This window comes from Cottoperca gobio, chromosome 12, assembly GCF_900634415.1.
Source record: "Cottoperca gobio chromosome 12, fCotGob3.1, whole genome shotgun sequence".
NCBI classification, from domain to species: domain Eukaryota; kingdom Metazoa; phylum Chordata; class Actinopteri; order Perciformes; family Bovichtidae; genus Cottoperca; species Cottoperca gobio.
In genome coordinates, this window is record NC_041366.1 from 17153243 (window position 1) to 17177794 (window position 24552).

At 41.4% G+C, this 24552-nt stretch overlaps 1 protein-coding gene across 1 annotated transcript; it reads right to left on the bottom strand.

Moving 5' to 3' along the window:
* Positions 1-1620: 1620 nt before the first annotated feature.
* pi4kaa (phosphatidylinositol 4-kinase, catalytic, alpha a) lies at positions 1621-24301 on the bottom strand. The gene is given in 56 exon segments (XM_029444468.1): positions 1621-4402; positions 4517-4600; positions 5111-5200; positions 5349-5508; positions 5626-5746; positions 6088-6213; positions 6647-6751; positions 6837-7017; positions 7100-7172; positions 7577-7647; positions 7732-7861; positions 8346-8466; positions 8552-8605; positions 8696-8863; positions 8946-9033; positions 9318-9481; positions 9483-9518; positions 9616-9695; positions 9833-9988; positions 10932-11059; positions 11481-11588; positions 11807-11958; positions 12066-12224; positions 12307-12434; positions 12563-12719; positions 13012-13104; positions 13393-13512; positions 13636-13725; positions 13850-13933; positions 14024-14105; positions 14215-14339; positions 14773-14843; positions 14923-15005; positions 15090-15223; positions 15307-15443; positions 15587-15695; positions 15783-15833; positions 16213-16381; positions 16533-16633; positions 16794-16977; positions 17063-17158; positions 17250-17379; positions 17470-17599; positions 18229-18329; positions 18662-18853; positions 18942-19038; positions 19133-19198; positions 19313-19461; positions 19563-19629; positions 19732-19931; positions 19934-19978; positions 20062-20134; positions 20672-20760; positions 20915-21008; positions 21118-21234; positions 23957-24301. Coding segments are annotated over 56 exon segments (6270 nt in total). The 5' UTR covers positions 24056-24301; the 3' UTR covers positions 1621-4350.
* Positions 24302-24552: the final 251 nt, after the last annotated feature.

Sequence of the window (24552 nt, forward strand, 5' to 3'; positions counted from 1 at the left end):
CTGCTAACATGTTAATGCATATAGGTGATAACTTCACCACTAATGGACAAAATACACTGTTAATGTGAAATCTTTAGAAGTGCTGGTCGGCCAATTTGTTTTACCTTCACACAGAACCAGACTATTTACTGTTTAGAATAGTTTTTATTTACCATTAAATGTATCTTTCCTGTGGTTTTCATACTCACGTGCACAGTGTCTGAAAAGAAACAGCTGCACAATTGAGTTAATTTAGTCAACATTTGTTCCTTTTCTTTAAGCAGCTGTCCCACTTCCACTACAGATTATCTGGGTTACAAAACTGCTTGCTGAGCACTAGATGGAGCTCTGGAGTTGCTGAGATCTGTTGTGAGGGAGATATGTGCTCTGTTAGCAAAATATACAATTATCATTAATAAGAGTTTCAATGGCAAAAGTCTGAACACAAAATGCTGTACTTCTAATTCTTTGTTTTTTAAAATCAAAATCGGTAGTATATCATAAATCAGTGCACTTGACAGCAATCCAAAGGAAATAAATTGCATTTCTAATTATGAAGCCACCGCAGGGAGACTGTTAGTTTAGCTTAGCATTAAGACTGGAAACTGCTATATGCAAACATATAATTCTATAACATTTGTGCAATACTTTGGTTTATGACTAAAAACCTGCAGAACTAACAACATCAGCCTGAGCTGTACTTTGTGTTTAGTGTGCTAAGACGTAGGAGCTACCTTACTTTTCGGAGTTTCTCTAAACTCGGCCAGTTAGGAGTTATTTCTAGTGTTAAGAAGTTTTGTGAAAATGTCCCCAGGGGCCCCGGCCCTATACAGCTCAGTGGGGAGTCGGGGGGGCCTTTGTGCTCAAGCCAATGTTTTTCTCCCACTGCCGTCTTTGCCTTTGTGGAACAGGCATACATTTCGCTCTTCGATAGACGTCTTGCTTTGTTGATAAAATTAGAAATAAAATGTTTTTTTTTTATCTCCTTGTTATCATCCGATTGTACAAAACCAAACTTTAACCACATTTTATAATTTCTTACACTTTTCTCAGTCGGATTCGTCCTGATTATCTCAACCAACAATGTTCTGCGTCCGACCGTCGAGCACGGGACGGGCCCCTCGGGTGTGAAGTGGGCCCCTTCTGTTGTGTCGGAGGTCAGAGTTCTACACAACTGGCTGCATTCTCATTAAACTCTCCCCTCTTTGTTTGTCCTCATTCACACGACACGGAGCAGCTTCCAGGCGGAGACAACAGAATATGATCAGCAGAGTTTAAGCTGCTCAGGGTTCCTTAAAGCATTTCTGTCTGCGTTTTAGTGTAACGACACAGATTCAACAACATGACTGTGGACAGGACAGAACAAAATACACTATAACTATACTATAAACTATAATATTTTCAATATACAAGCTGTATAATGTCATATGTACTATTAGAAGTAACTATAGTACAAGTTATGGAACACTTCTCATGTAAAGTGGCATTTGTGAATGGGTATTCTTTGGTTGAAAATGCAATAGAATCATAATATATAGACATAATAGCAAACACCACCTCATACATATTAGACTGTCCTCCAAAGTTAATATTCAATATTAACCCCCCCCCACTTAAAAAGTCTAAGACACATCCGGAGCCTGACTGTTGAAATGTTCACACATTTAATCTGGAAATAAGAAGTTTTCACATGATCAGAACAACAGATGGGATCTCATCTGAACCGGCAATGATGTCGCCACAAACTGAGCAAATACAAACAAAAAACGGCACACATACATTTATATATTACATATCTGATTGACATAAGCGATGACTAACTTATTTAAAATACAGCAACTGAATATAATCCACTACATTAAAATGGCTTTGTAAAGGAGTTAATCACAGCAGCGTCAACTCTCTTTTTATAAGCTATCAAACAAGTACTTAAGTAAATACTGTAACGACAGTAAGTCAGAGAAACACTTCTCACTCAAGGATCAGGATGGAGGGAATTATAGCAAGTTCATTTGTTGAACGCAACACACAAATACAGCATCGATATACACGGATATATTGCATAAGGTAAGGTTCGTTTGTCAAGTATTACTACAGTTGTGTTTCTACCTAAGGGTAGGAGAAATGGCTTTTTAGGTATCATCATCATCTGCATCCGTAAAAGCACGATCGTCCAAAACACAACCCAAGAGATTCGAGTCTACTCAGATACACAAAGAGGAATGTTTCTAAACAGGGTCACATGTACTGTAAACACATTGTATTAGACAGGACAATAAATCTGATATAGAGCAGTCAGTGAGCTCCTGGTCCTCCCTTTGTGCCGTCAGCCGGGAACGCAACTAACAATTCATCATCGAATAATCTGCAGATTATTTTCTAGATGAATCGTTTGGTCTGTAAAACGTCCGAATATAGTTTCTCATATTCCAAGGTGATGTCTTTATATGTCTTAAAGATATTCAGTTTAACATTATATAAAACAGAGAAAAGGATGAAATCTCTATTACATATTCGAGAGGATATTTTTGCATGAAAAATTACTTTAACGATTAATCAATTATCAAAATGGTTGGTGATTCTTCTTCTGTTGATCGACTAATCGTTGCAGCGGTCATCTCTCTCCTGAAGTCCTTTTTCAATACAGGAACTTCACATGAAGCCACTTGTCACCGGTTCTGCTTTTATTTCCACTGTTAAGCTGCTCAGGAGGTGACTCTGAAGCAAAGTCTGGAGGTCTCTCATGAAGGGTAGATGACACGGCGATTATTAAAAGGGGAACTCCCATTGATTGTACACAACAGGTCTTTGGGAGCATGAAGCCTCGTGTGGCTCCAGAGAGAGAGAAACCGTCACATTCAAGTCATAAAGCTGAGCATTTGATTTTCTGGAAGAAATAAACACGCTGCGATCTGAGGATAATAATCCATTTCATAATTGCCAAGATAATTCATTCTGGATCAAAGTGGTGGACAAACCAACATGGCTGAAGAGGTTTCCAGAATCCTTAAAAACGTTTTTAGCCATTCGGATGAAAAGATCTGTTGCACCGTAAAAAAACTATTTTTTGTTTCTATATTTACAAATCCAGGTAACTGGAAATCAACATCAATTTCTACCACTATATGTAATCATAATATTTAGGTTCACATTGAGCGACATCATATTTAATTTCCAGCCACCATGTTTGTTTGGATTAGCAAAAGAAACAGGTTTAAATCTTTTCAATTGGTAAAGCAGACTAAATGCATTTCAATCCAGATGGTTATAATAAGTGTGTTTTTACTTTTTGAAAATGAATCTTTCAGAACATCAGATGCTTAGTTCTGTGACTTGAACGTAATGGTAATACACGAAAAGCCGTTTATTCCTGACAAACAGCAAATACAAATGTTGTCTTTTTAATGAGGTAATATCAAAACGACCCGGTTTGTGAAACACAGTGGAAACAAAAGTCCGAACCTCGCACCGATGCTGGACAGGTTCTTAAAACTTCATGCTGCGGGGCGATAGATTCCCGTCTACATGACCAATGTAGGCTAAAGCTGACTGATTAATATGTGAGACATGACTGGCTTTTAGGATAAGCATCAAAGCAGCAGTTATTAAAATCTTCTTCACATATAACTCTACAAGTTCCACGTAAATCACAGAACGAAACCTGCGATGTTGATGTGATTCAACAGTAAATACTACAGCATAATAACGTTTTGATTCTCTACCATTACATTCCTAAAGACTACCGTTAGATTAATGCTGATTGATTCTTGATCCAACTACCGGCTCGTATTCTACTAAATCAAAAAACACTGCGATTTTATTAATCAGTCGATTAAACTGCAGAACGCTTTTAAATCACCGATTTCTGATTTATAATCTCTGTTTAAGCTCGTGATCATAGGCAGGAGAAGCCGATGAAATACTGTGATTTATAAAGTGCATAAAAGTGGATAACAGCATAGAAACAAAATGATAACAATGACAACAGCGGCTTTGACAAACACTATAAATCGGCTTCCTCTAGTTAGTGTTAGTAACAAATAACAGCGTCAAGAAGAAAATACTTAAAGGGTGATTCAAATACCTCTTTTGGTTAAAGTTGAACATGGTTATTTACTATCAAGTAAAATAAAGACGTACTTTAAAACATAGAAGTACATTATAAAATCCAAAAAACTTACAGTATGCTGAATAAGATCAGAGCATAAGGATCAAAGTGCCATATTGTTGTCTCACACAGGAGTACAGAAACGGCAGGACGCGCATGGAAAATGCATCCGCCGCCGTATTAAAATCATCCAAAAGAAGTTTTGCATTGCAGTTGTGGAGACGTTTGTATTGGACGTACAGTGGAGGTCCGGCACAAGACTTTCAGTAAGGAATTTGGTTCTGGTAATACTGCAGCATGTCGTACGTTTTGCTCCTGTTGGAAACAAGTTCACGAAAATACAAAAAAGTTACAACAATGTTACACGGCAGACGCGTTGGTGTTTTGCATAATGTTGATGTCGTGTGAGCGAGTGAGGACTTTTCTTACCTGCTGCTGAGGAAGCAGCTTTGGATGACTTTAATGATGAACGCTGCGGCTTCTTTCTCACTCATTTGAGGATTAAACCGTCCTCTGATTGAAAGAAAAGAAAAAACAATTCATGTTTAGAAGTGCATTCATTGATTTAGTGGCCAGTAAGCAGAAGTTGTTTATGGTGTCCACTTAAAGCAGGTACATTATCATATTAAAACATCTTTAGCTTCTAAATGCTCCCCTATATTCACCTGCTTATAGTAACATTTCTCTGTCTGCGGTTTGATGTGGAGCAGGCACTGATAATTGTGTTTGTACTAAAAACAATGAGCCAAAATGTTACAAATAAACTGTAGAGCTGAGGGGTTGTGCAGAATTGTCACGATGAGCGACAACCTTCATATTACACATCGTCATTTCCTCCATTATTACCTCTGTAATCTGAGTATTCTCAGAGACATAATATATTGTTGAAGGTTATGCTTACAGAACAAGTGCACGGTGTCAAAACCAAAGAAGAAAAGATTACAATATAAAGGAGTATAGTAGTAACTAAGTATTTATACACACTTTGAGTTCGCCCCACAAACATCTTACTGTTGGACTTACTTGAGGAGTTTGATGGTTTGTCCTCTGAAGCATGGCAGCCCAGTGTCCAGCATGAGGGTCACTAGAGAAACCACTGCATCCATGTAGGGTCTTCATGTTCAGAGAAGACGCAAATAATAACAATTAATGAAAGTTACAACTCAAACCACAACATACAAGTTTCTCCAAGTGGATAACAGACTGTTCTTTATGACTTTAACGTTAAACAATCTACAAACCCACTGCTGACTTTTCTTACCGTACAGCCAGATATCCTCTGACGCACATCTCCATGAACCATTTGAAAGGCGTGGCCTCCATCTTGCCTCCCATGATCATCACCATCTCGTCGGTCAGCTTGATGTCCGGCTCCCAGCCCAGGTTCCCTCCGGGAGAGCTCTCAAACATGAAGCCAAAGTCTGCAGACGACAAGGTCGACATGAACAGATGACCACCACGACAGCTTAGTCCGTGTCTTAATATATATATACACACACACACACACACATATACACACACACACACACACACAATACCTATGTGGATGAGGTGGCCCTTGCTGTCCAGCATGATGTTGCCATTGTGTCTGTCTTTGATTTGCAGCAGGAACAGCAGAAGGCTGTAGGCGGCCATGCTGCGGATGAAGTTATACCGAGCCTGTGGAAGGAAGAAGAATAACAACACTTCTGTGAAATTCTGCTTCCTGTTTATTCACACGGCATCTCTGGCAGAACTGTGATCAATGGTCAGGAGGAACACATCTTATAAGTAAAGTTTCATAAGGAAAATATACCCATTTAGTGATTCACTGTTTCACAATCAAAGAAAGCGATCAGTTGATCCACGACCTCACATTTTACCACAGCTCCTTCTAGCTCCACTGACGGACTCTCCCCTCACTTGTCCAACCTTCCTTGCATTAATCTCGGACAATACAAAAGACGACTACGTAAGACAGGGTTGAAAGTCATTAACAGCGAGTAAAAAGAGTATCGCACCTTCTGGAAGGCGAGGGTGGATTCATCTCCGTACTGGTTGCGAAAGTAATCGTACATCCCGAAGTCCGTCTGTCTGCCGAGTTGGTCTCTGGACTTGCAGTCTGGGATGCACTCGATCACGCCGCACTGAGGAAAAGAGGATCAGTTAACACGTACCCGAGTATGAAAATAAAATGATACAGTTGCAAAGTTTCGGCCATCATTTACCAGTATAATTGTTGAGGGATGTAGCAACATGGAGTAAAACAAACGTGAATACAGATATTACTACACAAACTTTGAATTAAAGACATCCTTGTATTGCACAGATGCTCTGAACCCACCAGTTTTACAACACAAAGAACGATTATGACAGATTTCTTTGGGTATTTTCACATTTGTCTTCACTAAAGTGAACCTGATGATAAGCTGTGTGTAGCAGAGATGCCATGTTTGTATGTCATCATAACTGTAAGGAAATGATGGCAACAAATACAAAAATAATATCCAAGCTGTGAAAAATTGTAAGTGGAAAGTAAAGTAGTGGCTTTGGAGCGAGTAACGGGACATGGAGTCTTACCCCCGGTGCAGTGGCCACCACTCTGTAGGGGAATACAAACAGATCCAAGCCCACCAGCTGGAAGATGTTCTTAAAAAGACCGATGATCTGCAGAGCGAGCATATCCTGGAGACAGAGAAACGCAGGAGGGTCACAAAAGAAGTCAGCGTTTCCTCCCGCTTCCTCGCAGTGATTGAGTTCAGTGGGGTACCTGTCTGCAGTCGTCTCCCACTTTAAAGATGGCAGCCTGCCAGCAAATCCTGCGTGATCCGTCTGGATTCTCCTCTCCTTCATCCACAGAATCCGCGGGACAGCGGAGACCCTCCCTCTCCAGTTCACTCACTCCACAACGCATCACCTTGAATTTGGCCAGATAGGGCGCCTTGGCAGCACTGTGACGACAGACAACATGAGACAAACACAATATGTGGAAAGATTTGTACTGATGTAATGATGCGCAATCTCCTCCTTTACCTCTGCATGGGAGTTCCAGACTTGTAGTCGATGTCCAGCACTATGGCTTCAGGGTTACTCGGTAGGTAACAGCCTAGAAAACACCAAAAGGAGTCAAATCACACTTTAATAAAGTGTTTTTAACAGAGACACTTTCACTTGGATGTGATCTGTAGATGGAAAAACAGGATTCATTGTAGCGTTCAGGCTCAACATACACTACAGATTAATCTTAGAGAGGGTTTGGGATATTAGTTAAAGAAAATATAAAAGGTGTTTGTGGCCTTTTTTGTCCAGTCATGCTTTTATTCTGTAGTTTGTTGTTTGATTTTCTTAATTTTCTTTTCTTTAGATTTTCAAATATCTCTTCATGATTACACTAGAAGGCTGTGATCAATTTGTATTTTTGAATGTTGTATAAATGTTGACCTAAAACGCCCTCATGTTTGTGCAGCTGTGTCATCATCCCTCCAGACAGACTGAGGAAGAGTACGTTACCTGGCTGGACTTTGATATCCGACAGAGCTTTGAGACAGGCCCTCTTCCTCTCCTCTCCCTTTGGAACAGGCCTGAAATAATACAAAAAGTTTACATTACACCAAAACATACCCTTGTTTGCTCATCATTTGTAAAGTAATAGGTGGTGAATTTACTTGAGAATGGCGGACACGTTGGTGATCTTGTTGAAGAAGTCAAACTCTCTCTGGTAGAAGTCTTTGGCTGGACCCGACAGAGAACCCGTGATCTCCTCGACCATCTGCTCCAACAGCTCCCCGATGTCAGCTACAGATTCATGAGGCAGGAATTCATGTGATTACATCATCTTCATTTGATTTAATTAGACCTGATAAGGATTTCCCCATCAGGCAGAAATGTGTATATTAATGATTAATGAACACAGGGAATGACAAATTAAGAATTTTAGATTTCAATAACACATAAAATGACAGCAACAGTATTTATTATACACTATTTGTACCGTTTCATACGTTAGATACAGTTCCAACCATAGATTAGTTTGATCCTCTGTAATTTTGCATATCCTCTACTAATTTTATCTTTACAGCCCTGACCTGAGATTTTTATTGCATTCACTGTCAGAGAAGAAAAATCCTTTGCATGTAACCATTTTGGTGCGTTCTTATCGGAGCATCTTCTGCACGTGTTGTTCCATCTGTTGAAAGCCGCTCTGCAGGCCTTCATGTCAACTGCTTGCATTGACATTGATAAGCGCTGGAGTTCGCTGAGGTGTGGAGTCTCTACTCACGGTCTTTCTGGTGTCCCTCCTCGTCCATGAAGATGTTGGTCTTCATGTTCCAGATGAACTGGTGGGCGAGAAGCTGAGACTTCTGGGCTGCCCACAGGATGTACTCTCTCACATAACCCATCTGAGCAGGACAGAGCATCAGAGTTTAGTAAGGCCGCTTCATGAATGAAAACAGCTGCTGAGCAGCTCTAGTAGTTCACGTTTACCTTATCATAACGGAGAGCCTGAACAATCTGAGGAATGTAGAACAAGATGGCATCCTAAGAAGAGAAATAAACAACAGTGACGTTAAGAGAGCAGTGGTTTTCCTCAAGTTGTACGTCTCTACTGCAGAAACTCATGAGACTTACTGGAGGGAAGGAGCGCAGCACCTTAACCCCGTACTGAGCGGTGAGAGGATGAGGAGGGTACATGCTGCTGAAGTAGGAGAGACCAGTGGGCGGGTCTGCTGGAGCCCAACACAGGATGTGGCTCAGCTCAGGAGAGTCGGCATCAATAGTGTGCCACGTCACCAGGAACTAGAAGGTCAAAATAGTGAAAGAAAATATTAATTCCCAAAAATAAAAGACACATTTCCAAGCTTTACTCGACTCGACTTACCTTGACAGCCTCGGGTACATCACTGACAGCTCCGGGGTCCAGTCTCACCAGCCGGGTCACTTCAGAAACAATGGCATCATTCTTAAACCTGGGAACCAAGTAAACAAGTAAATATCTACAGACTGGACCAGGTGGGAGGTTACTGAAGTAGAACCCGGGTTCTACAAGTAAGAAAATCTCATTCACATTTGTAATGAAGCCAAATGAGAGCTGTTGTTTTCGTATGCTAACAAATACTACTTTACTTCTTGTCTTCCTGTTGTGAAACGCAATTAAACTCAGTTTTTCATTTTAAAAAGGGAGAACGTGTTTCTTCTTTTGTCAAGTTACACTTTAAGAAGTATTGAAGTCTGTTTTGGGGGAATCTACAACCTTGTTGGTAGCTGCATAGCCAGGTAGGGTGCGATACCCCAGGCCAGGTTCACATTGTCCTTCCACTGTTTCTCAGTCAGACTGATGTATTTGGACCTCCAGTTGGCGATGCTGGTCTCCACTGACTGCTCCGTGGCGATGGCCAGCTCCTGAGCGGAGAGAGGGGTTGTACCACGTCGTCAACCGTTCGATCTCACTGGCCTGGGAAGACAGAACGAGCAGGGAGGGAAAGAGAGCATGAAGAGTTTGTGATAATGAGCAGAAGAGGTCATTCATTTAATTCCTTATCAGCCCTCACCAGTAAGGCCAGCAACAGAGTCCTGCGTTTCATGTAGTATTTGTGAAGCTGCGTCCCTCTGTTACTCTTCTTGGACGTGCCTAGGATGAAGAGAAGAGTTACAGAGAGTAAAACAACGCAACACAAGGAAATTGAAAACTCCGGGACGGGCGTTTGAAACTACTGTTGGCATCCTTTCTCTGTATAAATGTTGTTCCATGCTGAATCTAAGCAGTACCGGATTTCTTGGAGGTGGTTGACATGCCACTGGACAGCGGGTAGGTGTTGATCCATCCCTGGCTGCTCTGCTGGGAGCGAGCGCTTGAGTCCATGCTGCTCCTGAGGTCAGCAGCGTTCATCACTGACAGACTGTTCAGGGACGGGTCCTGATTATCTGTTTAACATGCAAACATATTTAATACGGCCGACACACAAGCACAGAATCATAAGTCAATATTCCCACTTCTTAACAGCGAAAAACATCCATAATATGTGACGAGATGAGCGAGATGAGCGAGATGAGACGAGATGAGCCGAGATGAGCCGAGATGAGCGAGATAAGACGAGATGAGCCGAGATGATGGTCATGCATTTGAAAGCAGAGAAAACCAGTGGGATTTACATGTACAGTAGGTAGAGGCTCCCTTGAACCACTGATACTGGGTCAGATATTATTTTGTTTTGTTAATGCGCAGGGGGGGCTGGAGACAGATTCATCTGATCCAGGATCAGCGGTTAGAAGACCCTTCTACCTGAAGCGCTTCGATGTGCATGAGAATGAAACCATGTCTTTTCTCTGGGACGTCGGTTATGAAGAGGAGAGGATTTTCTGGGGTGGAAGCAAAAACTTTTTTTTTTTTTTACTTGTAGTTTCTTCTTTTGAAGTTCATCAAATCGAGGATGGGGGCAGACGATGGGGCTGACATGATGAATAATCATGCATCTTAACGCAGTTGACAAATTTGCGCTTTTCCTCACAGCTGCGTAACATTTAGGATAGAAAACAGATTGACTGTAAAAACATAAGGAGTAAGACACTGAAAAGTAGAAGAAAGAGTAAAACAAAGTAGACAGAGTGCAAGAGGGACGGACGTTACATAAAAAGCTAGGTTTGTAACATAGATCGATAGATACCAGGATCTATCTGCAGCATGGTGAGGACAAATAGCGTCAAATTTGACACGCGCAAAAAAAAAGCATTCCCCTGCTGCAGTGCAGTCTGAGCTACACCGCTTTAGGCTTACTTAAGATAGAAATCGGAGAAGTGCTGGACACGATAAGCGATCCAAATATCCCGGCAGAGAGTGTGCTCGGGGCCGGGGTAGTACCAAGCTCACCAGGGGGTACCAAGTGGCATGCTGCCAGGTACTTCTTGTCGGACAGGATGCTGGCGTAGAAACGGATTATGGTGCAGATGTCCTCGCGGAGATGCTTGTCACCTTGTGTTGGGAACTTTGGAGCAGCGCTGGAGAGACAGATAACCGAGCGTTAGATCATCAATAGTTGAGTTAGTGTTTTAAAAAATATATATTATACGTTTTTAATATTTTTACTAGACTTTTGTGCAATTCAATTCCCTTTGGGGCTGTGCTGTGGTGCTTTGAGTTAAATGCTCATGTCAGCATGCTAACATGCTCACAATGCTAACATGTTAATGTTAAGCAGGTATAATGTTTACCACACTGATGTTCACCATCTTAGTTTAGCGTGTTAGCATGCAACATTGAATTTGCACTTTCTATCATTTGCAATATGAAGACATCGCTTCAGGCTCTTGGAAGTTGTGACACTTTTCACTATTTTTTTATATTTTATTTTATTTACAAATTAATTGAGCGATTGCATGAAAAGGTTTGCTGCACCCTAAGACTTGAGTGTGTAGGTACCTGAAGTAATCAAAGGCTGTAGAATAGATCTTCTCTCGGAGCACATTTCTTACAGTTGAATTGGTGAGGACATCAGAGTGGAGCAGAGCCAGACCCAGAGTCAGCAGCCTGACGTACAGAGAGATATATAAACACATGTGCGTCACAGAATTCTACACTTTCTTTTTCAATCTGCACCCTTAAACCTATTTGCTTAAAAAAAACAATCTTATTATGAAGTCCCCTAAAAGAGTAAACAGACCTCAAATGGTTTTACTCTATACTTACTTAAGTATAGAGTAAAACATACCGTATATCACCTTTGAGCTTTATGTGCGTTTATGTACCTGAAACGAGGCCCAATGGCAGCTACGTGGCGGTTGAGGCTACCCTTAGCCCCACCGACGTTGAGCGACAGCGAGCGTTGTAGCAAACTGCCAAAAATCTCCACTTGATCTGCGCTGGAGTACTTTGCTATCTCAAACCTCTGGACTAGAAACTAGAGGGACAGAGGCAGGCATGAGACAATAAGTGGAGGGGAAGACAATGTATATGAATGTGTAATAATAATAATAATAATAATAATAATAATTTATTTTGTCTGACCTCGATCCATATTTGGTGAGGGGTAACATCTGGAGGGCAGGGGGCAGGCTGACTTTCCTCTGATGCAGCCAGAGGATCAGCCTCCACCTGAGCGTCGGAGAACAAGCCCATCTTAAGCTCCACGGTCATCTGCCACGCTCCCGCCATCTCTCGCATAAACTGGGCAGCAGAGAGAGAAGATTCTAGTGTATACGCAATACAAATGTACCGACATAAAAATGAAAATTATTACTGTATGTACCGGCACTTCCACTCCAACACGAGCTGCCAGCAGCCACTCCCAGCAAGCGATAGCTGTTTCCATGCCGTGTGCTGTGAACATCTTGAGAGGAGACCAGCAGAGGTGGTGCAGGAGCTGAGGGTCACAGTCTGGAGACCAGTCAAGAGAAAGTAGCAGTCAGACAACAAGTTCAGAGCATTTTAAAGAGAACACAGAGCGCTGCATTTATTATAAAACATAAATCGCGTGAGTTAACAGCACAGAGAGAAAAGGAAACCTTTGGTGCTGATGAGCAACGCAGCCAGTTTGAACATGGCCTCAGTGAAGCCCTTAGGCTGTGCAGAGTCTAAAGCCTCCCCCATCTGCTTGATCACTATTTGGCTCAGATCGGTCTGTCCTCGAACTGCCTGGGAGAAGTGCATCATACCCGATACCTACAGACAAAAGAGAAAAGATGTGAGCAGGAGAAGCGTAGTTCAAAAGTGTTTCATCCATTAAGCACAGTTTAGATTATTATTTGCCATTTTTGCTTTATTTTGATAGTAAGAGAGAGCCAGGAGAGGCAGGGAAGAGAGCGGGAATGACATGCAGCAAACTGCCCTGGCCCAGACTTGAAATAATAAGTAAATAAGAACAGCTAATTTGTCAATTTGGCTGCATCCAGACACAGCATAGGTGATAACAGAGGTCAGAGCAGATAATAATTGGTATGATTGGTGGTTTTACCTCTCCAGCGTATCTGTTCCTGAGGTTGAGGGAGGCCATGAAGTTAGAGTAGTCCTTCTTCACACAGGCTGGTCTCTCAGTCAGCTGAGTGGACTACAGGTGAAAGCACATGATTTAAGTATATGAATTGTAATTAATTATGTAGAAAGAATGTAAAACTCACCATTTAAGTAACGAATGTATCTCTCGAAGGGTGTTTACATACATTGTTCTCTTAAAGTATTCTGGATGTATATCACAACTTTGTTTTGCAAAGTCAAGCAGTTATAATTTATGGTATCCCACAAGGCTCCATTCTTGAGCCACTATTATTCCTGACATAAATAATCATCTTGCAGCATTAATAAGGATTAGCTTATGAAAGGGCAGTTTGAGACGTACCCCCAGTGTGGTGCTCTGTCTGTTGTAACCGGCGAAGTGCAGAATGCTCTCTGTAGCCATGGCCAGGCCTGTGTGCTGGGAGAGACCCGACACCCAGTTCTGATGTTTGTTCAGATACTCCTGAGAAACATCACATGAAGAACAGCAGTTAAAACCATGTTTTGGGCCGCCATGTAAACTTAATTTATAATGTGTGCTCTATGTGTGAAGATGTTTTTCCAATGTTTCAAAAATAAATGTTACCTGGAGGTGAGATTTGGTCACAGATGGCGCCCACTTCATTGCTTCTTTAAGGATCTCTCCACAACGTGCAGCAAAATCCTTCACTATGCTCTACAATTTAAGATACATTTTGCATTTGATCATTTTAGTAAATTACACATCCAGATGGAAAACAATAGTAAAGACAGCGCTGAGTGATGGATAAGTGGAAAAGATATAAAAAATATAACATTACCTCTCTGGCTTCGTATGTATCTGGGACAGTGATTCTGTGTGGCGTGTCTGGGATGTCGTAATAAGGTTGGTCTTTATGAATGTCCTGCAAAAGCAGCATGAACATCATTAAGTATAAAGACATAGAAATATAGATGCTACACTGATGAATAAGCCACTTTCTTCATGAACTTACTGCACTGAGTGAGAGGGAAAGCGTCTGCAGGATGTCTAACATGGTCCTCAGCACACGGCCACTCCACAACAAGTGGGGGAAACTGAGGAGAGAGAAAATCGTTGACAGTAGTGTATTTAAAACAGTTTATAAAAGAGTCAGTGTAGTATTCTGAGTACTGTATATGAGCATGTGTATCGATGCACTCTCACGTTTCAGCCAGGCCGGACAAATATTTGTCAGCCACTCTGCGGATCCTCTTGTGGATGTGGTTGAAGTTGACCAAGAGGAACTGAGCGTGACGTTCCAGCTCCTCCTCATGGGCTTTGGTTTTTGGCTGAAGAATATATATAATATTTAGTAAGATTATGCTGCAACGAACTGCTGATTATTCTCTCAATTCATTAATGAATTGTTTGGTCTAAGAAATGTCAGTTTCGTTTTGACAAAAAACATCTGAAAAAAACAAGAAACCATCTCGCTAAGGGATCACGGCATGATGACGCACACACAGACTGGTAATATAAAGCGCAGCTCTTTTGTATTGTGGGGCAGGATGGAGAACTATGGTAAAGTAACTTTTCCTTTACTGCTTGAGAGTTTTTATTTTCTGCACTGTTAAGACATTGTTTCTCTCTCTCTCATAAAACAATGCAGCTTGTCCTAGATGTTAAATCACAGACACAGTTTCCTCTGCTGCAGCGATCAGTCAGAAGAAAACACTCTAAAACAGGATACAAGTTATTTTTCAGTGAAAACATCTCTCTTACTTTTTCTGCCATCATTTGCAGAAAGACCTCAAAAACCTTGTCGCTCACAGCAATCACACACTGCATCATGCCTGGAGAGAAAATATGAATGATTAATGATTATAATAATCATGTGATATCACAAGTTCATGTATTTTCCCTTTTGCTTACCAGATTTATCCTTCTGTATTGCTCTGTCTTCAAAGTATCGAAACATGACCTGAAAGCGGTCAGAGTCCAGAGCGCGCAGCATCCTAACAGAGAGGAAACCTCACAGAATAAATGAGCACTGAAGCACATACGCCAATATATACTATGTAGACATTTGTTTGACATACCTCATGTATTCCAATCTGTAAACAGACAGCAAATATGTGGACATGGCAAAGTCCAGTTTGTTGATGAGTGCAGCCACCTCAGGAGGAGGATCCAGCAGGTTGATGATGGTGCTACGCAGATCATTCAGCTCCGCCTGAAATGCAACAAGGAAACATAAACTAATGTTCACTTCACGTGAGCATATCTGTGCGTGTGTGTGTGTGGGGGCTCTCATACCGGAGTGACAGTGTCATTCTTCAGAGCGGAGTTGTACTGCAGCTCTGAGCGTAAAGGTTCCCCACTGGGAAATGTGAGCAGTGGTGATTTGGTTGCAATCTCACAAACTCCCTCATACCATTCTTCTGGCCATAAACCTGAAGATGTCAACAAAAACAAAACAGGAGAACATTACTTTTATATTAAATGTTAGGTATTTTGTGCATTAAAACGTTGATGTAACATTCCTGGGGGGGGGGGGGGGAACAGAAATATAAATGTACATTTGAACCGATTGTACCTGAACCCTCCACAGCAAATCCCATGACAACGGAGTAGAGCCAAAAGTCCCTGAAGAGCTTCTGCAGACGCGGCTTTGCTTCTTTAATTGGTGGCAACCTCTTAGTCAGCTAGCAGCAGAAGAAGAGAGGGAATGCATCTCTGAAGTTATTAAGGTAACACTAGAAATAACGCTGAACTGGTCGGGTATGACTTACCACTGCAATAACTGGAACTAAGACACCGAGGTTTCCGGCACTGCTTGACGCCTAGAGAGACGAAAGAGGAGATCAAACAACATTTTTCAAAAATCACACACACTTAAGTGATTGGCCAGCGGGGGTCAAGATGAGAAATAGGCTGGGTTTGACATTCTTTCTTAAGCTCTCTTTTTTCATTCTTCACACAAGCACTTCCATCCTGGAGGAGAACCAGGGATGTTGCTGTGCATGATCAGCGTCTTAATCACCTAAACCATCACTGCAAGCAATCATTTTACATCTTGGCACTTTGAGAAGTACTATACAGACTAAAAGAAAGGCTAGCTAGAATGTATGCTTGCAGGTTTTAATGGGAGTACCCCCCCCCTTTGTGCCAACACTGCAGTCTCATTGCTACTGTGTTTGTATACGTGTGTGTGTGCTTTACCTTCAGAGCTGGGCCTTTGTCTGCGGCTCTCTCACTGGCTCTCTTCCCCTCCAGACCCAGTTGGACAAAAAGCTCCAGCAGGTTGACAAGCAGCTCGTCCACCATCTGCTCAGACTGGAGGTTCGCTGCTATATTACCCAGAGCATTTATCACAGCCAAGGAACAGTGTCTGCGCACAGGAGAGGGAACATTCATTTACTAAACCCTCACGACAAACAGCAAATAATAAATATGAGGAGTAGCACATTTTCCCACTTTATGCATCACTTTGTCATGTACTCAACAACTCCAACAATTGCGTCAGATAAGCGGGCGGTCACCTGTATCCATGGTCCTTGTAGTCTTTGTTAGAGTAGACCATGGAGCTGGCTTTCACACTGATCTGCTGGAACAAATTCCAAACTTCCTGGTAGATGTATTGCTAAGGTGAAAGAAAAGGAAACGTTATGAGGTCATATACATTACTGTCAAGGGTTTGGGATCAGCTGTTTGCTATATTGATGTTTTTCTCTTCTTTCCTTCAATAATGAACTTCTACTCTTTCAATTGTCACTCTAAATAACGGAGATATAAATACTTACATTGCCTGTGATGACCATGCAGCCAAGCTGGTCTACGATGAGGACGTCAAGCTGGGAGGGAGGCTGACAGAACTTCTGCTGTAGGATCTGGAGGATGGGCTCCATTACTCTGGGGGTGTCCCGTAAGGCCACAGCGATGTGACCCAAAGCCCTGATGGTGTGGTCTGGGATCAGGTGAGCATCCCTGGGGAAGAGAGGAGAACATCTGTAAATACACTCTCAAAAAGGAGTATAATATGAAAGTCAGTCTAACGTGACGCTTCACTTACTTATCATTTTCCTGATAGATGTAGAGACGGTTAGACAGACTGGCGAGGAAAGCTTCTACAATGACATTATCCATAGTCAGTCCGGCTTTCAGGCACCTGAGGACCGAGAGAGGTGATTGGAGAGTAAGCTGTGGTGACACCAGTGTGTGTGCATGTGCTGTACAGGTGTGCACGTGGGTGAATTTACCTGCAGATGTTATCGATGGAGATGTCCCGCAGCTGTTCGTACATGGAGGGTTGGCTCTTCTTGTTCGAATGGGTACTGAGGGTTGACTGGGAATGTTCGTTGGTCACATGGATCTTTATCTCACCAGCCCCTTAAAAATGTTTGGATTTGGTAAGAAAACGTTGAAACTGGAGATAATACTGCGAGTGAATGATGGAGCTGCTGAGTGCTCTGTTGTTACCTGTAGTGTACTGGCTGTGGTATTTGTACAGCTTCACCAGAACAGGAGAGGGCACCACCAAGAAGTCTCTCAGCGACATGGTGACAGAGTGGGCCACCACAGGAAAGCGCTCACACAGACGACCTAATCCCTGAAGACACAGACATTTGTGTGTACAAATGAACAACTCCGTCTAAACCACATCCAGGCTTTATTAAACAAACACATGGAGCAGGTTGCAGCAGCAGCTTGTAAAATCAAACTTAGCCTTGTTCTAATTTAAATATTTGCCACTGTCTTACCGCACAATCTACTTCTTACGTAGAGATTAGTTGTTCCAGATGTAACAGCGAACTGACTCAACTGTGTAAACTAATCTTCAGAGTGAAGAGTAAGAGGTAATATGTAATACAGTCGACACAATGTGCTAAATGCCGTTCAAATAATGTTCTAAATCTTGAAGATTTTAAATTAAAAACAACACACATGAACAACATAGCAGAGACGGATATGAATATTACAAACACATCATTGTTCATGTATGTAGACATAAATAAGTAAGTAAGACATAAGTAACACCTACAGTACATTTACAAAAGATCTTTCTTTTGCGACTCTAAAACTGTAATTTTGGGAGCTTGTGATGCGACAGTTACTTCCTGTTTCCACAGGGGATTGCTCTGGATTGGACTATATTACTATTTACACATTAGGATACACCGCTGTCCTATTTCGACAGATACATCTGACAGTAAGTTTTTATTATTATTTAACTGTTACCTGTAAGCAGCAAATGAGGAGCGGCATGTGAGCGATGATGACTTTACTGGACGTCTTGGACTGCAGCTTCTCGGATAGTTTAGTGCAAAGGTTCTCAGCTCCTGGTGAAGAAGTCAAGAGTCAAGATGTTTATTATCACTCTGGTACAATTGTGTGACATTATTTTGATAGGAGGCTCCATAAAGACAACAATTAAGATAAAAGACAAGTAAAATATAAGAAAATTAGCAGTAAAAATCTGTACATGCATTAAAAATTAAAAAGTTTGCATTCAATGTGATTGCACATATTGCACGGGGGTTAGACTGTACATTGTGTGTGTGTGTGTGTGTGTGTGTGTGTGTGTGTGTGTGTGTGTGTGTGTGTGTGTTGGGGGGGGTAAAGAGAGGAAACAGAGACATTTTGCAGAGATGACTTCTAAGACATTTCTCACCTTGCTCTTCAGTAACAGCCCACACCATGAGGTCCACACAGGCAGCGTTGGCCTGACAGCGCAGTTTGAGTGGGCTCAGTTCACTCTGGAGGTACTCGACATCATGCAGGATCCTCTGCAGCTCCGACTGGCTGCTGCTAAACTGCTCCAGCACAAAGTCATGAACCTCCTTCACGTAGTCTGTCTGAAGGTCTGGTGAACACAGAACAATACATTGTTATTAATTTGTGGCTGCATTTCAGAATACTTCTAAGAAACAGGGGAACGCTGGATTCTTTACCTTTTAAATTGTACAGCGTGTCTCTCAGCATTTTGAATATCGCTACATACAGAGGATCACTGAAGGTTTTGTAGTAGAGATGAAGCCCAGGATTCAACTGCCAAGAACGTAGCAGAATTATATCAATGAACCAATTGTGTCAGCAACAGAACATGAGAAGACAAACATCTGTAGTGAAGTATAAGTCATACCTCTAGAAGTTCTGCCAAGGACTCATCCAGAGATTTTAAAAACGACTCGGAGACAAAATGTTCAACCTATACGAGAGAAACAAGTGAATGAAATTCCTCTTTTTGTACATCAAAAACATTCATGTGGAATAATTTGTTCTCTTAATCAAATGCATCTATTCTGCTGCTGTGGCTGCTAACCATGTGAAGGGTCTGTCTGAGCATATCCAGAGGGACATGAAACTCTCCAGAGCTGCTTCCAGTGAAAAGAGGTGAGACAGAGAAGCTGGAGCTGATGGTGGAGAAGTAGTAATCAGGGTCCACTGCGCTGCCATCAGGGAGGTATGAACCTGAAGAGGGAAAGCAGAAGTATTTAAAGCAGGTTCCTCAGAGAGTCACTGATGTTTCCTGAAAGCCCAACAGCCTAAACTGCTTCTGCTCGGGTACTTACCTTCAAAGTACTGTGCAGAGGGGTCAGCAGGGGAGATGGGGGTCAGACAGGCTCTCTCTGGACTGGCCTGAAAACACAGAAAGAGCGCATGTGATACTACTGTATACAGTACAGCTGTTCACAGGTTCGGTTTAGGTTTGTTCCTTCACTTTCCCCAAATGATCTATACCTGTTGACTGGTGCCTTTACGTCTCAGAGTGTCTCCCTGACACACCGTGAGCAAAGAGCTCGGCAGGATGGAGCGGAAGTCATTGAAGGACCGGCGGTGCGGTCCATCACTATCATCGGCCGTAGGCGGCACGGGAGTAACCGGTCGAGGGAACAGCTTGGACAGTAGCGGCTCGTCAGTGTTGCTGTAGCGGCCAAAGCTCGGGCAACACCGAGCAGGGTGGGCACAGTGTACCTGCACAGGTATTCTGCACAGAAAAAATTGTAAACATTAATATGAGGGGCGGCTAAAAAACATATAAAGGAAGCAGGAGGTGTGTTATGTTGGTACCTTTATCATGAACTTCTGGATTCTTGCAGATATCTTGCAGGATCTGCATGATGTCCATGACCGCCTCCAGGATCTGACAAAGATTTGACATCATCACATACTCAAACTAAACCCTCCATATCAACAAGATAGTAATTTGAGGGATAGGTTAAAACAATATTTAGGCTAATACGCCCATATTAGGCGCATATGTACACTGAAAAGTTTCTGCAGCTATAATACACTGGCAATACAATCTGAATCAAATAAAAATAACCTGACCTAAATTCCAACGCAAGTGATGCAGGACTAAATCTGTGACGCTATGAAGCTTCAGCAGTCTAAGAGGTCTTCTTAGTACAAAATTCCTTCTTTATGTTTCCACAGACAGACTATTCTTACTCAGCTGCAGTAGAAGGAAAGTAACACAATGATGAAATGTTGTACTTCATCCACAGTAACCAAATGTTTCTGACTTAAACAAATATAAGAATTATGTTTTGCACAGACTTGCAGAGAGATTGTCCCCCATCTCTTACACTTGACTCCTGTGAAGGAGTCTCTTCACAGCCAGTGTGGAGAGGAGGAACAATATCAGCAACCACAAACGCACACACACACAAACACACACCTGTCCTCGTAAGGTCTCATCACGTTGGGCAACGTCTGAGAGCAGTGTCACAAGACCAAAGGTGAAGTTCTCTGCGACAGGGAGGGTCTCTGCAAGACAGGAAGTTCACCAAATATAAACAAAAAACAGCAGCCTAAGTTGTATTCAGGCATCCATACTAAAAGCATATTGAATAACACACAGTTATATTTAATATTATACGATATATTTAAGATCGTTACAAAATCAGAGGTGCGTAGTTACCCCTTCCTTTGCGTTCTGAGCTTTCTTCAATCCACTGGACTTTAGGAAGCCCTTTAAGCAACCCAAGAAGGTAGGGGACAATAGCATCTTTGTGCTGCAACAAAAGTATTCAATAGCATGTTATACAGAGTTACCACTGCTGTATCAACATCCTGTAAATTCAGTGTGGGCACAATTGAGATGTAAGTGGGAACAATGTTTACCTGCAGGTTTGACTCCACCAGAAAGATGCCGAGTGCAATGACAGCATCTCTCCTCCTCTCATCCAGCTGGAAGACTCCTCTGAAGTCCACGGGGCACATGCATTGTAGCTTCTGGACCTGTGAGAGGACGAACAATGGATCAGAGTTACTGCAGTTTTAATTATGATGAGCTGTAAGCACAAGTTATTTGGATTACACACTCTTTTTTTAAAAGTACTGTACATAATTTACCTTAGCTTAAACGGACACATCGCTCATGTCTAGGTTTCTTTAGCGAAAATGATTTTGTTAGCCTAAATATGCGGCAGGAATTGAGCCAAGTCTGCCTCTGGCCTTAATTATCCTAATGCTAAAGGACTTAAGCTACGAGACGGATTTATACACCATTCAAACACAGAGAGTGAGATCACTAGTTCCAACATGCTTTATTCGATACGCAATGCAGAGGATATTTTAATGATGATGTTGAAGGATGAGAGGCCATGAAGGGAAATGTGTGGAGTATTACCATTAGATTTCAAAAGCTAAAGATCACCTCCAATCTGTTGTTCGTCAGTGCCAAAACATTAAGTAACAGTTTGGGTTGTATGCTTAAACACCACCTTAACATTTTTATTGTAAAGGTTATTGTACAAACAATGAGGCCTTTGTGCTGAAGCAGCCCCTGGGGGTTTGGGGTTTACCACTGAGACGTTCAGAAAGTAAACCGCAAACAATCATTGGTCTCAAACAGTTAGGCAATAAATTAAGTTTCTATACTGAAACTGAATTGGAAACAATATTTGGGGGTTTTAGACTCAACAAAATAAGCACTTTGAAGATGTTTCTTTGGATTCTGGGCGACTATAATCTTTCACAGTGTTCTGATATTGTATACACTATCTTGTAGAACAAGCAACCTTACGTAGACAAACAGAAAGACAAAGTCCACTTACACAATAATTCACTGGGCTGACTGCTCACTATATTACTGCTACCACAGCTCTTTCATCAAGAGATATACTTCCTGTTTAGGTTAAAAACATTTCCCCATTTTGAATGTCAGTGGGTGTATTTTCTAATCACTCCAACTCTGCCTGCTCTTTTGTTTTGAAGTATTTCTCAAGCTGCTTGGGGTCCACCGTAACCCCCGACCACAAATCCTATTATCCCATTATTACAACAACTTGTAAGTTTCAGCACTACTTCAATGCCATTTGTCACTGAAATAATTCTAATAAACATTTAAAACCTTCATCGAACATGTTTTAGAGAATAAATGATTACATCTTCTGGGGTAGGACTTAAAGTTGGTTGCCTCCCTTTTGTGATTCATTAGACTGCCTGTCATGACTTGTGCATACTTAATAATACATCTTCACTTATTCCTTTGAATTATGAAGGAAAGAGTTCATACTCCCTCTTTGTCATGGCCAGATTAACCTGCTTGGGTGGGGTCCCTGTTGCCACTCATTTGTATTTAAGATAACATAGTAATGCAGGACCAAGTTAATATTTTACTTTAGTGGTGAAATTGCCAGACCAATTTGAAAGTAATACATTAGCACAAAACTACTGACACACACGGACGCTGGGACCGTTTTGCCTGATTGGTGATCCAGGCTCGTTCTCATTTACTATCGATTGTTTCTGCGAGACACATCGACAACTTCACCATGTCACTCGAAAACGCTGCAATTAGTTCATAGATACATTGATCTAGCTCTTGCTTTGAAAACCAGTGGAAATCAATACAACTGAATGAATTGTTTTTTAAAGGGGGGGATATTGGACACTGGACTGAAAGACAATATGCTGCAATTCTGTGGACACACACTTTACCCTCATCTTTAAATTCACTTACTGATTAATCAACTGTCAACTAATGTTTTGTTTACTAAAATTACTAAAATTATTCATCATATTACTGGCCATGGACTAAAAGATGAATCGACTAATAGTTGACTTACATTAGATAATAGTGCACACTTATTTCTACTTATGCCTGCACTGCCTTATGTAACATGTTCATAATATTGATACTGTGTATATTTAGGTTAGATATTAATTACATACTGTTAATGCTGCTCATACTGTAACATATCTAGTGTATTCATTCATCCCTCGCTGTTTATTCCTCATTTTATATTCTGTTTACTCTACACATAGATCTTCTGGTTAGAAGCTAAACTGCATTGCTTTGTCTCAGTATCCTGAACTCTGTGCAATGAAAATAAAGTTGAATCTAATAACCTCTCTACAAGCATTTAACTCTACATGCATCAGTAACATCACCTATATAACATGGAAATAAAATGGGTGTACAGGTAGAATTGAATGACACTGGATTGCTGCTTTATTTGTCATTATATAATAGCTTATTAGTTTCTAGATGTGCTGCAGAATAAAACATTATGAAGATCTGAGTTATCCATTTCTGTGAAAGTGTCCAGAGAGCATTCAGTTTTCCTACACCACCCTGTATGAATGACAGCTAAATGAATATTAACTATTATATAATAATTCCAAAGGACACCTTGTACACAATTGGGACATTTGAGCTTTCATTCCTTTTACACATCAAGTCATTAACCTAAAAGAAGATTAGCTACAGGTTCAAAACAGCTAACGTTAGCCGACGTTAGCTGACGTTGAAGTCAGTTACAAATGCTACTCTGTCGATTTAAATCCCAAAATGACAATTCATACGTTGGCAAACAGCTAGACATGTTTACTTTTACAATACATAACACGGACCACACCGGTAGAGAAGAGAAGTTAAGGAGGGGCCTTTAATGTCGACTCTTTTGGCAGGTATTAGCTTGTTACTGTCGTTAGCTGTCGCCACGTATAACGTTACCTTCTCTATCGGCGCCTGCCGGTGAGCTGCCAACGACCGTGCCAAAGACAAGACGGTGTTGAAGTAAAATCCTCTGCTTCCCCCTCCATTAAGAGACATGTTTAAAGATGCCTTAATACCGCCACACAAAAACAAACATCTTCTTTCATTCGTCCCGAGTCAAGGAGGAGAGTACAAGTCCGCACTGACAACTACGGCAAGCGCGTGGTGCCAGAAAGCGCGAAGCAAGGTCACAGAGTAAATTGCTAATAACCAGTGATGGAGAACATTGATGGATGAAGAGAAGCAGGGGAGAGTAACTAAGTAGGCTACATTTACTCAACACAAGTACTGTACCTAAGTACAATTATGTGGTATTTTTCCATATTTACTTTATTTCTCCACTACAAAACGTGCACAGATTGGACATTATTTTGAAGATTAGCAAATAAATCTGGCAAAAGAAAAATCATCCCTTCTCTTTTTGAAATTAATGAGGGTTTTTTATGCATGGTCCTTGACTAATAATCATTTCAGAGGCAAATATTGTACTTTTTACTCAAATACATGTACTTTAAAACTTTAGTTATTATGCAGATTCCCATTATTAATACAAA